The sequence below is a fragment of the Hydra viridissima genome, unplaced genomic scaffold, assembly GCF_058129835.1.
Source record: "Hydra viridissima isolate aposymbiotic clone 2 unplaced genomic scaffold, HvirCarnegie_v1 scaffold_18, whole genome shotgun sequence".
NCBI lineage: Eukaryota > Metazoa > Cnidaria > Hydrozoa > Anthoathecata > Hydridae > Hydra > Hydra viridissima.
The window spans coordinates 750,979-763,950 of record NW_028324317.1 but is presented as its reverse complement, the minus strand read 5'-3'; the positions used below and the strand labels follow the sequence as shown (position 1 = coordinate 763,950).

General features: G+C 29.7%; 2 protein-coding genes, 1 long non-coding RNA gene and 1 pseudogene across 7 annotated transcripts in view; 3 read left to right on the top strand and 1 right to left on the bottom strand.

The window, feature by feature from the left end:
- Positions 1 to 12,972, top strand: part of LOC149876693 (uncharacterized) — a 615,724-nt pseudogene that overhangs the window by 66,657 nt on the left and 536,095 nt on the right.
- Positions 1 to 12,972, bottom strand: part of LOC149876721 (uncharacterized) — a 91,894-nt gene that overhangs the window by 19,005 nt on the left and 59,917 nt on the right. The window lies entirely within an intron of this gene.
- Positions 1 to 12,972, top strand: part of LOC149876724 (uncharacterized) — a 316,490-nt gene that overhangs the window by 277,584 nt on the left and 25,934 nt on the right. The window lies entirely within an intron of this gene.
- LOC149876725 (uncharacterized) lies at positions 1,160 to 8,390 on the top strand. Of its 4 annotated transcripts, none has more exons than XM_090075069.1 (5): positions 1,160 to 1,265; positions 2,441 to 2,550; positions 6,024 to 6,437; positions 6,494 to 6,679; positions 7,167 to 8,390. In XM_090075069.1, the coding sequence occupies exons 3-5, from the start codon at positions 6,273 to 6,275 to the stop codon at positions 7,587 to 7,589; spliced, it is 774 nt and encodes a 257-aa protein (XP_089931195.1). In that variant the 5' UTR covers positions 1,160 to 1,265; positions 2,441 to 2,550; positions 6,024 to 6,272; the 3' UTR covers positions 7,590 to 8,390. The 4 variants fall into 4 exon arrangements, with proteins under 4 accessions (XP_089931195.1, XP_089931194.1, XP_089931193.1 ...); XM_090075068.1 differs by lacking the exon at positions 1,160 to 1,265 and adding an exon at positions 2,087 to 2,154; XM_090075067.1 differs by lacking the exon at positions 1,160 to 1,265 and adding an exon at positions 2,101 to 2,224.

Here is a 12,972-nt window from a genome sequence, read left to right as displayed (position 1 = left end):
TCGCACTATATTTATAAACTTGTATATGAATGTTTCAGTCTTAAATTTTAATGGCATTGATTTTTTTTTGTTTTATTAAATATTAAATCCTAACTAGAACATGTTTTATTTCCAACTATGATGATCTCTTTTTACATGTTCAAGTTTTGTACAAACATACAATAAAATAAAGCGGTGCTCCGCCTAATCTGAAACAGTAGCGTCGCGTGCTAAAATAAAAATTGTCAATCTCGGAGGAATATTGGAATAAGCTGTTACGATAGCTTACTAAGATAACCATAGAAGGTATTATTTAAAATGAATAACACAAAATAGTTATTTTCCGAGCTGACATTTTAAACAGAAAAGATTCTAATAGAGAATGTTTTAGTTTGCAATATCTGTTAGTTTATTTTTTAATTTAACAACTTCAGTGGATAATGAACGAAAAGTGCTTGATCATTTCAACGACTTCTCTTGTATATAGTTGTACTGCTGACTCCTTTGCTCTCATAACTTTGCCAAAGGAATATCGTAATTTAAATTCGAAATTTTAATGCGTAAAACAAATACGAGAAGCTAGTTTTCTCAAATATAATCCTAATATTTCAAGTTCGGTGGGGGGGGGGGGGACCTGGGGTGGTGGTTGAGGTATTTTAATCAAAAATCATTACTGTTTAAAATAGTCTTCTTTTAAGAAATTCTCTCAACAAAAAGTAAAAAATTAAAAAGTGCTTTTGATCATTTACTACTCCAAAGTTTAATTGTTTAGAACATCTATGTAATTGTATTTAAATTTTTTGATTGAAGCAATTCGAAACAAGTCGACAGCTATAAAGTTGTTCTTTTACTTTTATATAAAATTATATTTAAACTTAGAAGCAAACTTCATCCGAAGTTCTCTCAGCTTTTTCTAATTCACACGAATATGGTTAATTCTGTTACTCTTTTTATGATAATACCTGTAACAGTGGCTATTTTTAGAGTTCTTGCGGTGTCCTTCTGTAGTTGTAAAAGAAGCTGTGAAGTGAAATAATGAAAAATGATGAGAAAATGCGAAGTGAAATGATTATAAAAAATAAGGTTATGTTAAAGTTTGCTGGTATAAATCTGATTTAAAAATATCATTGTAACGTTGCATTTAGTGAAAAGTTTGAACAGCTCAATAGTTACAACAGCTCAACAGTTACAACAGCTCAGTTATTAACAGCTATTGGTTTTGAATGTATTTGCTATTTTCAAGTCAGTCTTTCTTGCATAATTTTTTCCTCGCGAACTTATTCTAGGTAACTAAATTTCCTCTTCTATAAAGTTTTATTTTGTTGCTACGTTTAACGTTTCTGAGCTTAAAAGTTTATCTATCTTGAAAAATTAAGCCGCAAAATTATTTTAACACGCCCTCATGATGGCAAATAAGTGGGTAAAGGGCGAATGATGGGATATATTATCCTAAATTACCTTATTTTATCAAATAGTTCAGTCTAAATTAAATCACTCAAAATAAATTTCTTAAATATTAAATATCAATATGCTCAATCAGCAAGACGAACACTATTAAAAAAATTTCACTTAGAAACATGCCTATCCTAATCTTACAAAGTCTACCATTTTTAAATCATGACGTTTAAGATAGCTCAAAAATTCCAAGAACTCAAACAAGATTTTGCGCGGGAAATTTTAAAGTGAAACTAAGGGTCTTTTAAATGATCTAGTTGCGAATTTATTATTTGGCAAATTTTTCTCCGAATTTCTTAAAAGTAATCACGTAAAGTACTTTTATAACTCCTACGATTAGGCTCCATAAAGGTAATTAATGGTATAATTATTCCTAAACACAAATTACACAGATATTTAAAACAAACGAATTCAAAGTCAGCCAGGTATGCCTGAGATTAGAAAAAATCCTGAAAGGAAATAAATGTTTTTCAAACTCTCTTATGATGGTTTGCTTAATTTTTTCTGTGCAAGATTTGCACATTAAACAAGATTTGCACATTAAACAAGATTTGAGGATTAATTTAAGGATTCCAAAGTGTACACCCAGTGGGCATGCACTGTCCGCGCGACGTCCGTAGGACGTCCATAAGACGTCCAGACGTCCTTGGGACGTCCGTAAGACGTCGTGCGGACGATGCATGCCCACTGGGCATCAGCAAGGTCTTCCTGTAGCCTGAAGTATTAAATGATTCTTTATAAAGGATTTAGTAAAACATAAATATCTACTCTTTCATTGTTTGCATATAAAGTACTAAATTTTAAACTTAAAACTATTTGGAATAGAAATAAGTTTTTCCTTGTAAAGTTCATTAACTGGTTTTTATAAAATGTAAAATTTAGAGTTTATTTAAGGTCTAGCAATACAAAAGAAAAAAAGAATTAGTATAATTAGTTTAAGCTACTTTTATTTTTTATTAAACTATTTAAGAAATAGGTCTAGAAAAATACTAAGAAATTCTTACAGTTTTAGGTACAGAAGAAATTAACACAACACCCACCTCAAGCTTAAATAAAAAGAAGGATTATAACATTGATTTGAAAACGTGAAGGCACTTAAAGTTGAAGTTTGCAAAGGTATTTCTTTTAGTTTTAAATTGTTTTTCTTTTTCTCTAATTTTAAATCACAAATTGATTAAAGTTAGCAAAAATTTTATTTATTAACATTGCTGAAAAAAAATTATTTACATACCTTTTTGTCCTGAATTCTTGAGAACTTCTTGGAAGCTTCTGATAGAATTTTAGCAATCTATTCTTTATTTGAAAATTGTATTTCATTATGGAAATCTACTCACAACTGAGAGAAAATGGAGGGTGTGGTGGAAAACTTCAGGTTTTTAAATTTTTGTGATTAACTTTGGAAATAGAATTCTAATCTTAAGCGATTGCAGGCCTATTTTATTTAAAATCTTTCAGCGTTTTTAGATTTAAATGTACTTCTATACTTTTAATTTATTCTAAATTCTATTTCAATTCTAAATTTTAATATTAGTTCTTATTTAAAAAGTGAAAAATTTGTAAAAAAATTTGCCTAACAACAATTAACTAGTTATTAGTAGTAGAACTTTAAATTCTGTTAAAAAAGCAGGTATATGTCAATGAAGGGACTATTTCAATTTGTTTCATTTGCTCTCTCAGAGCTCTGTACAGGTTGTAATTTTATTTTGTTTTTATTTTATAGTTTTGACTGTTAGCTCACTTTGTCTAATTGTTTATATTTTAATACTTACAGTAGTACACTTATATTTTAGAACTGTCAACATTTAGAAATTTGATTTTTATTTCTTCAGACATCATTGTCTTATTTTTCTTTAAGGAGAATACCTTCAGATTATTAAGATTTTAATTGGTTAAAGTAAAACTGATTTAGAGGCAACTTGAGAATTTTTTTGGCATCGTATCATTTTCGTTTCATCTTTTATTGAAAATTTATTTGGATATTCTACAGAAGAAAACACCAATCTTTCAGATAAGAAAAAAAGACCTCTCTTGTACAGTGGCAGAAGAAAAGAAGTGAGTGAGAAAAAGCGATGGAAGAATAAGAGGCAATCTTTTAAATGATTGATTTTCATTTAGTTTTACATTTATAAAGAAGATTTATTTCATTGTAAAGTATTAAGTTTAATTTCTCAGTTACTTTATTAAGTTTTGTTACACATAAATAAAGGTTTGAAATGCCAACTCTTTTAACACTATTTGTTGGTAAATGTTGTATTTAGTTTTTACATCAGCCTTAGTTTATATTCTGTATGCTTAGTTTCTTTATGCAGTTTGTATGTAGCTGTCTGTTTGTAATTGTATGTAATTGTCTGCGTATGTAATTGTCTGTATGTAGCTGTCTGTGTATTTAATTGTCTGTGTATGTAGTTGTTTGTAAAAGTGTAGTTTATCACAGTATAACGGTTTATTTTATTATAGTTATTAAATTAGTTTAAAAATAATTATTGGTTAATAAAGATTATTATTAGTAGCTGTCATAATATATCATAGAAATGTAAAAATAAAAAAACTTAAACGTAATAACAAAAAAAGAAAAGAAAACTTATGTTATACTTATGTTAAACTCAAGCCAAGATTGAAAACAAGGAGATGGTAAATCTACATTTGGTTTCATACAATTCAATTTTCTGCTGTAAATGCAAGGTTTCTGTACAGGTATGACTTAAATATTTGTAGACCAAAAACAAGTAGTACTCTGTTGTTTTTGGTCTACAAATATTTAAGTCATACCTGTACAGAAACCTTGCATTTACAGCAGAAAATTGAATTGTATGAAACCAAATGTAGATTTACCATCTCCTTGTTTTCAATCTTGGCTTCAGTTTGTATGTAGCTGTCTGTTTGTAAGTGTCTGTATGTAGTTGTCTGTGTATGTAATTGTCTGTATGTAGTTGTCTACGTATGTAATTATCTGTATGTAGTTGTCTGCGTATGTAATTGTCTCTATGTAGTTGTCTGTGTATGTAGTTAATTGTAAAAGTGTAGTTTATCACAGTATAACAGATTATTTTCTTACAGTTGTTAAATTGGTATAAAAATATTTATGGGTTAATAAAGTCTATTGGTTAATAAAGTTTATTATTAGTAGCTGTCAAAATATATCAATGAAATGTAAAAAAAAAAAAAAATATGAAAACTTCTGTAATATCTTAGTACAGTTGGTGGATAACTTAAGACTTGAAAATTTTAATTTTTGCTTTTTAAAGAAAGTTTTGAATGTGGAAAACTTCTTTCCATGAAAATTTATTTTTTGCCCTTGAATGGTATTTTTGAGAAATATGGAATAAATATTATAAATTTTTTAATTTTGATTTCTTACATTCATAAATTTGAAATAGTTTTGCAAACAAAAAATCTATTTTCCTTGTGCACTAATTTAAATTTTCTTTGCTTTGCTGTGTGCCTCTTCAAGTTATGAGATTTTATGAAGGTTTTTATGAGGTAATATGAGGTATTTCATGTTTGAATTTTTTAGGTGCTTTTGATAATTTTGATTGAATTTTGAACTGTCTTAAGTTTATTGTTGTAAATTTTCAACTAATTTTTAGATTATTTCTTTCAACGTTTTGTTTACAACTCTCTTGTTATGTTATCAACTCCCTTGTTTTGCTAGATTTTATCAGGTAGTGAGCTCCATTTTATATAGTTCTGTGATAAAGCTCTGACAGTGCAAAATTAGTCGAGGTTGAAGCCTGTAGTCAAATAGGAATATTCTACCTGTACTGAGTACTATTGTTTTTTTTTACTTATGCAAGCTGTAAAAGATTTTTACACTTTTAAAAGTTTATTTGAAATGTCCTTCAGATTACTTTACAGAAAAAAAAAGAAAATCACGGTTTCATATGGGTAACTGAACCTTTAAATCAGTTTTTTTTTTCCTATTTCTATTCAAACTAAAACCAACTCTTAAATACGACTTTATAAAGCCAGATAAAATTGCTGGGTACAGTGCAATGTATTAAAATGATACTCAGGTTATAATATTACAAAAGAAAGATAATTTTAATGTTTCATGAGCAATTAATTTATTTAGACATAAATTTGAATGTGTAAATATAGATTAAGAGAAGAAACTAATATCTCTAATTTGCTTTAATTTACTTAGTTTTATTGATGCAACAACTGCTTTTGAATAGCAAAAGCAGCTATACCATAGAGATATTTGAAATGTATCACAGGGAGTAATGCGGATCAGTTATTCCGTTCATTCCTGGAGGTACATTAATAAACCTGTTCTATGTTTCATATTCACTAAGGGATTTTTACTGGAACTTAGACATACAGTATTGCAAATTCTTATATTTTCTCTTAGTTTTTGAAAGCCTCAAGGAGTTTATGGCTAACGTATGTAATAGTTTCATGAGATGACTAATTATGTCATGTATGTCATCCAGTGTTTAGAGGCTTATCTCAATATTCAATAGAGAATATGATTAAATCTATAGAAGCATTTTCGATAAAGTCGATAAGCGAATTTCTACCATGTAAGTGGTAGTTATGTATTAACTTTGATATAGTTTTATCCTTTAATTCAGACCGTGTTCTCTTAGTTTCAACCAAATCTTATTCTGGTTCTGAGTCAATAGACTTGTCAAATGAACCACATCTGATGCACAGTACATCTTCTAGTGCTTTGAGTGACTTCAACTTTGCCGTTCCTTTATCTACATTTGTGTTGTCACGTAGCAATTCACATTGATATGCTTATCACGTTAATCCTCTCTCATCATCAGAATTTTCTACTGTCAAAAGGATGAATTTACTGCACTCCGAAGGGTGGAGTTCCTTCACCTACACATATGAAACCACAAAATCTGATGGAAAACATGAAATATAGGATTTCTTGTAATGATCAATTTAAAAATGTTGTGAAACCTGGAATTAACTCTGACGTAAAAGCCAAATCTCATAATATGGATTTTGGTACCAACCCTATCACCGAATTGAAAAAAGCTCTTGAGAAGGTATTCTAAAATGTTGTAAAAATCATCTCTCTGTAAAGCATACTATAATTTTTTAGGTTCTTTATTGCGATGTTGTTGGGATCCCTGTTCTGCATTATGAATGGGTTGAAGTAAGTCTAGAAAGAGAAGACTCTCAGAGTTATCTCTTATATGTAGTTCCTGCTGGCGTAGATCTGGTAAATAAAATTTTTGAGCAAGAATTCTGCAAACGAAAACCTTACGACTGCTTAAATTCCTTAAGGGTGAGTTTCGTTTGTTTGATTGTTTGTTTTTTTCAAAAAACCTGTTGCTGAATGGGTGTCCTGCAATTTAGAACTTAGCTTATAAAGTATGCAGTTCAATGAAAAAAAACCATACTAGAGACTTTCCTTATCAAACAGGAAATGTAGTGAGAAAAAGAATGCGCAAAGTGGGGCATATGATTGATCATATGCCCACTGCATCACGCATTTGGCAACATGGCACAATATATTGGGTCATGTGTTTAATTAATAACAAAATAATTTAATTTAAAGTATTGGTTTTACTTTTATCAAAACTTTATTATTAAGGAATATTCAAGTTGAAAGGTTAAAAATTTTTTTTTCAAGAAATTTAATTTTGAACATTTAATGACATTCTGCTTGATGGTTTTGAAGATTTTTTTAATTTGATTTACTCATCTGCATCTTGTTGGTTTACAGTTCGATTTTTTCTATTCATTAATTTTTTTCCTTATCTTTTTGAAAGATATACGTGCATCAAGATGCCAAAAAAGACACCAAAGATTTTGATTTAGTATCATCAAAAGCAGGCTGCATACGAGTTGCACCAAGAATAATTGTAACAGACCGAACTCGGATCTTAAACTTCAGTCGGCTAAAAATAGATATTATACTAATATTGGCCAAAACGGTCCCAAGCGTTATTTTGGATGTATCCGCCTTTAACAATATTCCAATCCTCACCTACAATTGGCTCGTTGCATGCTTGACAACGAACAAAAAACTTGATGTTACTGCAAGTCCGTTGTTCTCATATGAAACCTTTTTACTTCACAAAAAGAAAATTGGAAAATACGATCTTTATCTTACGTTTGAATTCCACTTCAAATATTTTCACAATCGAAGCGAAATGAGGGGTTTTGTTTCGGGAATTGGAACGTGTTTTTAACTTTTCAAGATTATTATTGCATGTAAATGAAACAGTTTTGTTTATTTGATCAAATAATATACAAAAAATGCGCAATTCTTGAAAACTTTCCTTCATCACCAACATCTCCATTAGAATGTTGTGTCACTCATCTGACTGTCAATTGGTAACTAATGTAAAAAGAGAATTGAAGTTGATAAAGCTTACAGATTCTTATAACGGGACATGTGAATAAAATATAGTATGCAGCACAAGTGTCATAATTTTACTTTGGTGTTGTTTCGCGGAACTCCTTTTCCCAGCATTTTTGCACAACAAAATCGTTATGTTATAGACAAATCCTCTACTGGTAAAATTGTAAACTATGTTCAAATGAACACCATATGTTGAATTTTTTTGTTAATGCTGTAAAAATTCAATACTTAATGCTGCCTTTAAGCGAAGAAAATTAAGCTTACTCGGGTAATTTAAGGCAAGTCTGGCTTTCAGTGTTCGGTTGCACCACTAAACATTTCTTTTGAGCATAACTTTTTTTGGAAAACAATTCACTTAAATGAACGAAATCAGGGTAAAGTTGCTAAAAATTAAAATATTAATTTTTTACGACTTCATGGGTCATGACGGATATTGTCTTTTTTGAAAAAGGAGAATATCTTTAAAAATAATCTCTATGCACAACTTTTTCCGTAATGTTCAATCTAGTACACTACAGGATTGCTTGTTGACCTGTGTTTAAGAGATTTAAACCTGCCTATGAAATTTTAGATTTTTAACTATTTTGTAGTTGTTTCAAGCAAAACAAAAGTCGTTTTCTAGTTTGAAAGTTTTACCTAAAAATATGTTAAACCAGTTGTCTTGTTGCTATGTTTATTTTTTGTTTTTACTTGAAAATGAGTTTAATGTTTCAATTAATCTTTTCTAATTTTTATGATTCATTCTCTGTTGTAATATACTTGGTATATGTTGCAGGTACATACATGCATACATACATACATACATACATACATACATACATACATACATACATACATACATACATACATACATACATACATACATACATACATACATACATACATACATACATACATACATACATACATACATACATACATACATACATACATACATACATACATACATACCTACCTACATACATACATACATACATACATACATACATACATACATACATACATACATACATACATACATACATACATACATACATACATACATACATATATACATACATACATACATACATACATACATACATACATACATTCATGCATCCATACATACATACATACATACATACATACATACATACATACATACATACATACATACATACATACATACATACATACATACATACATACATACATACATACATACATACATACATACATACATACATACATACATACATACATACATACATACATACATACATACATACATACATACATACATACATAATACATACATACATACATACATATATACATACATACATACATACACTCTTCAAAATGCAATATATTGGAATGAGATCATAGTATTAAGCAGAATGTTTCATTGCAAAAGTAAGAAATGTAAATATTAAATACTTATTAATCTTTTTTTTTTTTTAAATCACTTTAGATAATTGTGTTAAATATCACAGTAACGTTTTGCTAAATTTTATTCTTCCGTCCAGCTTCTCCATTGTTAATTTTTAGAAAATACTTTGGAAAACTTTTGGAAGTAGACAAAGGCTGATATATGCAAGGTTATGTAAGACACTTGGTGGATCAGACTGATAGCAGGGCTGGTAAACCTAATTTTAATGCAGTTTTAATGGCAATCTTTAATTGTAATTTTGTTTTAGAAAGAAAATATTTTACTGCCTTATTGTTATCTATAAATTTTTATTTCCTAAGCTCAAGTAAGTTATTATCTCCTGATTTGTTAGAGTCAAAGGTTAAAATGTAGCCTATGCTTGGGGTAATGAAAAGTGAAAAAATAAAAATATCAGGATAAATATACACCAGGGTTAACCTTCAGCCTTTTTGTATTATAGGCGAGTAACAAATACCCCTTAAAAAGTCAAAAGACTTTTAAGGGGTATTTTACTACGTTTTTCCGATTTCTACCACGCAAATTTCGAATTTCGCAACAACAAAAAAAAAACAGTAAACAAAGTTGAAGAGTTTTCGAACATTAAAATTCGAACCTAAGAACATAGCTAAACTGTTTGAGTGTTTTTATATGAAAACTGAAGTTTTAGGAGGCCTAAAAGAAATCCATCATTCTCAAAAAAAAGAAAAAGCATGAAATTTTTTAGTGCCAGTTTCTTCACATTTTTCCACAAGAAGAGTTTGGTTGGTGAAGCAATAAAAGCATTTCTGAGCAGAATTTTCAAAAAGCATGGAATATTTTGGAACCTAAAGTTCAATAAGAGCATATATTTTAAATAGGTAAATATAAACATTTATATTTAATAAAAATAAAATACTATTTTTATCAAATATAAATGTTTATATTTACCTGTATATTTTTATCTATTATCGGCTGTTTCTATAAAAACAATGTCGGTCTTTGGAAACGGTATACTTAACGTCAAATTTACAATTTTTTCGTGTTGAAAACACGTCACACGCGTTTAAACAAAAATAACACGAAAAAAAAACGAAATTTTTTTCGAAATTGTTTTCGAAACTCTATTCTTGTTTCTGTAAGTTCGAAATAATTTCAAACTAATTAATATTGCATCGAAACGATTTTTTCATTTCGAAATAGTCAAATTTGTTTCGAAATATTTTTGCGATTTCGAAATTCTAAAAAAAATACCAAAACAATTTTTTACCTTCGAAATTCTAAAATTTGCTTCGAAATATTTTTGCAGAGATTAGAACCCCAGAGGTTCTTTTACAGGGATTAGAACCCTCAGGATAAGATAGGGGGTTGATATTTTGTGTTATTTTGTGGAAAAGGGAGGAGGGGGATCTGAAAAGTTTTTTTGTGACATAATTTGCGAATGACCATTTACATCTACACGGTGAAATGTTTCATATAAAATATTAGCCCTCTCAAAGTGAATAAAACCTACCTTTAACAAAAGCTACTTAAGTGTTTTTGTTTCCAATTTAAATTGTAAATTTTGAACGTAGAATTTTTTAAATTTTTACTAATCAAATTTTTACTTATTAATTATTGAATTAAGATGCTTAAAAGCATCTTCATTCAATAATTAATATGATGGAGGGAGATACTCTATTCTAATTTTTAGTTTAATATGAAAGGAAAGGGGGGGGGGGGAGGGTAAATATTTTATTCCGGTGTAGCGTTTTTAATTTACTGCCATTAAAATTTTACTGCGCAGCAAAATTCCAATGTTAAAATTTTACTGCGCAGTAAAATTTCAACGTTGGAATTTTACTGCTATCGTTATTATTTAACTGACTTTTTTAATACACAGTTTCTGGCGTTTATTTTTTTGGCGTTTTCAAGATTTACAAAATTATTAACTTTCATGAAATCAGAAAATATTTGAATGACAAAAAGTTTCCTGAAGATGTGAATGAGAGAGGAAAAAAGGCAAACTTTAACCCTTTGCGGTCCAATGTCCCGTGTGACGGGACATTATGAAAATGTCGTTGCGGTCTAATGTCCCGTGCCACGGGACATCTACTATGTTGATGTTTATACAGAAAAAATTATCTTTTTAAGCTAACTTGGACAATTTAATAGGTTCAATTGGTAATATTATAGTGTGTTTTTAACTTTGTGCTTTTCAGTAACATTTTTTGAACGTCTAGCCTTACTTATACTCTTAGAAATTTTTATAAAAATTTACTTACTAATGGCAAGGAAGCGTTTTACAACTGAAGAAGTATTGATGGCATTGGATGAAACAAGTACTGAAAACGACAGTGAATACACTTTTAGTGAATCTGAGACTGAATTCTCAGAGATATCAGAGTCAGAGGAAGATATTGAACTGAATGAAATTGATGATAACGAACCTGCTTTAAACATAGGATGGATAAAAGTAGTGCAAGATACTCCTGCATTTGAAGCATTGCCATTCACAGTAGCAAATGTAGGCCCTCAGCATTCAATAAATTTAACACGTGAACTAGATTTTTTCAAGTTATTTTTTACTGATGAGTTACTTGCAGATATTGTAACTGAAACTAATCGTTATGCTAAGTCAAAAATTAAAAATAACAAATTGAAATCTCATTCTATTTGGCATAAATGGAAAGATGTGACACTTGAAGAAATTCATGCTTATTTTGGTACTATTTTGAATATGGCTTTGAATGAAAAATCAAGTATAAAACATTATTTTTCTTGTGATTGGCTAAACTACATGCCATTTTTTTCAGCAGTTTTTTCTCGAACTCGGTTTCTTCAGATACATTGGATGCTGCATGTATCCCCACCATCAAATTCATCTAATGAACTGAATAAACGTGCAAGGAAAGTGCATCGTGTTGTATCAGAAATGAAAAGTTCCTGTTCTAGAAATTTTGTCCCATCTCGTAATATTGCAATTGATGAAAGTACTATTGGATTCAAAGGTAGAGTTGCATTTCGCATGTACAATCCACAAAAACCCACAAAGTGGGGCATTCGTGTTTTTGTTTTAGCTGATAGTGAAACAGGTTATATTAGTTTCTTTGAACCGTATTATGGTAATTGCACTACTGAAAGTTTGGCAAGACCTATGATGCAGTTTACAAGTCGAATCGTGTTGCATTTGTGTGATGAGCTTTTAGAGGTTGCCCAAGGTAGTGGTTATCACTTATTCACTGACAGATTATATACTAGTTTTCCTCTTGCACAAGAACTCCTCAAAATGAGCATACAAACTACAGGAACAATAATGAAAAATAGAAAACAGTTACCTGAAGATATAAAAAAACTCAAATTAAAGAAGCACGAAGTTTCTGCATATGTACACTCTTCCAATGTTATGGTTTTGGCATGGCAGGACAGGCGACAAGTTCTGATGCTGAGTACTTTCCATGATTCAACAACTGAAGTTGCAAAACAAAGAACAAAACAAGGTATTGTAGACATTGATAAACCAACTGTTATTGTAAATTATTCGAAACATATGGGAGCTGTTGATCGAGCTGATCACTATTGTTCCAGCTATTCATTTCTACGCAAGTCTTTAAAATGGTGGAGAAAAATATTTTTCTGGTTGTTGGAAGTTGCAGTTGTAAACAGTTATATATTGTTCAATAAGTTTTGTGAAAGCAATGGTAAAAACAAACTTCGACACCTAACCTACAGACAAAACCTCATTGAGCAATTAGTAGGAACAGTTCGTAACATTCAAGAACGAAAAGGAAGGCGATCATCACTAGATGATAATGAGCGCCTCAACCAAAAGCCACATTTT

What these genes read in the sequence shown, in the direction of transcription:
- LOC149876725 (XM_090075069.1), top strand. Translation starts at nt 6,273, where the DNA reads ATGAAACCACAAAATCTGATGGAAAACATGAAATATAGGATTTCTTGT. An exon ending in TGAAAAAAGCTCTTGAGAAG is followed by an intron (nt 6,438 to 6,493) that starts GTATTCTAAAAT and finishes ATAATTTTTTAG; the next exon opens with GTTCTTTATTGCGATGTTGT. An exon ending in ACTGCTTAAATTCCTTAAGG is followed by an intron (nt 6,680 to 7,166) that starts GTGAGTTTCGTT and finishes TCTTTTTGAAAG; the next exon opens with ATATACGTGCATCAAGATGC.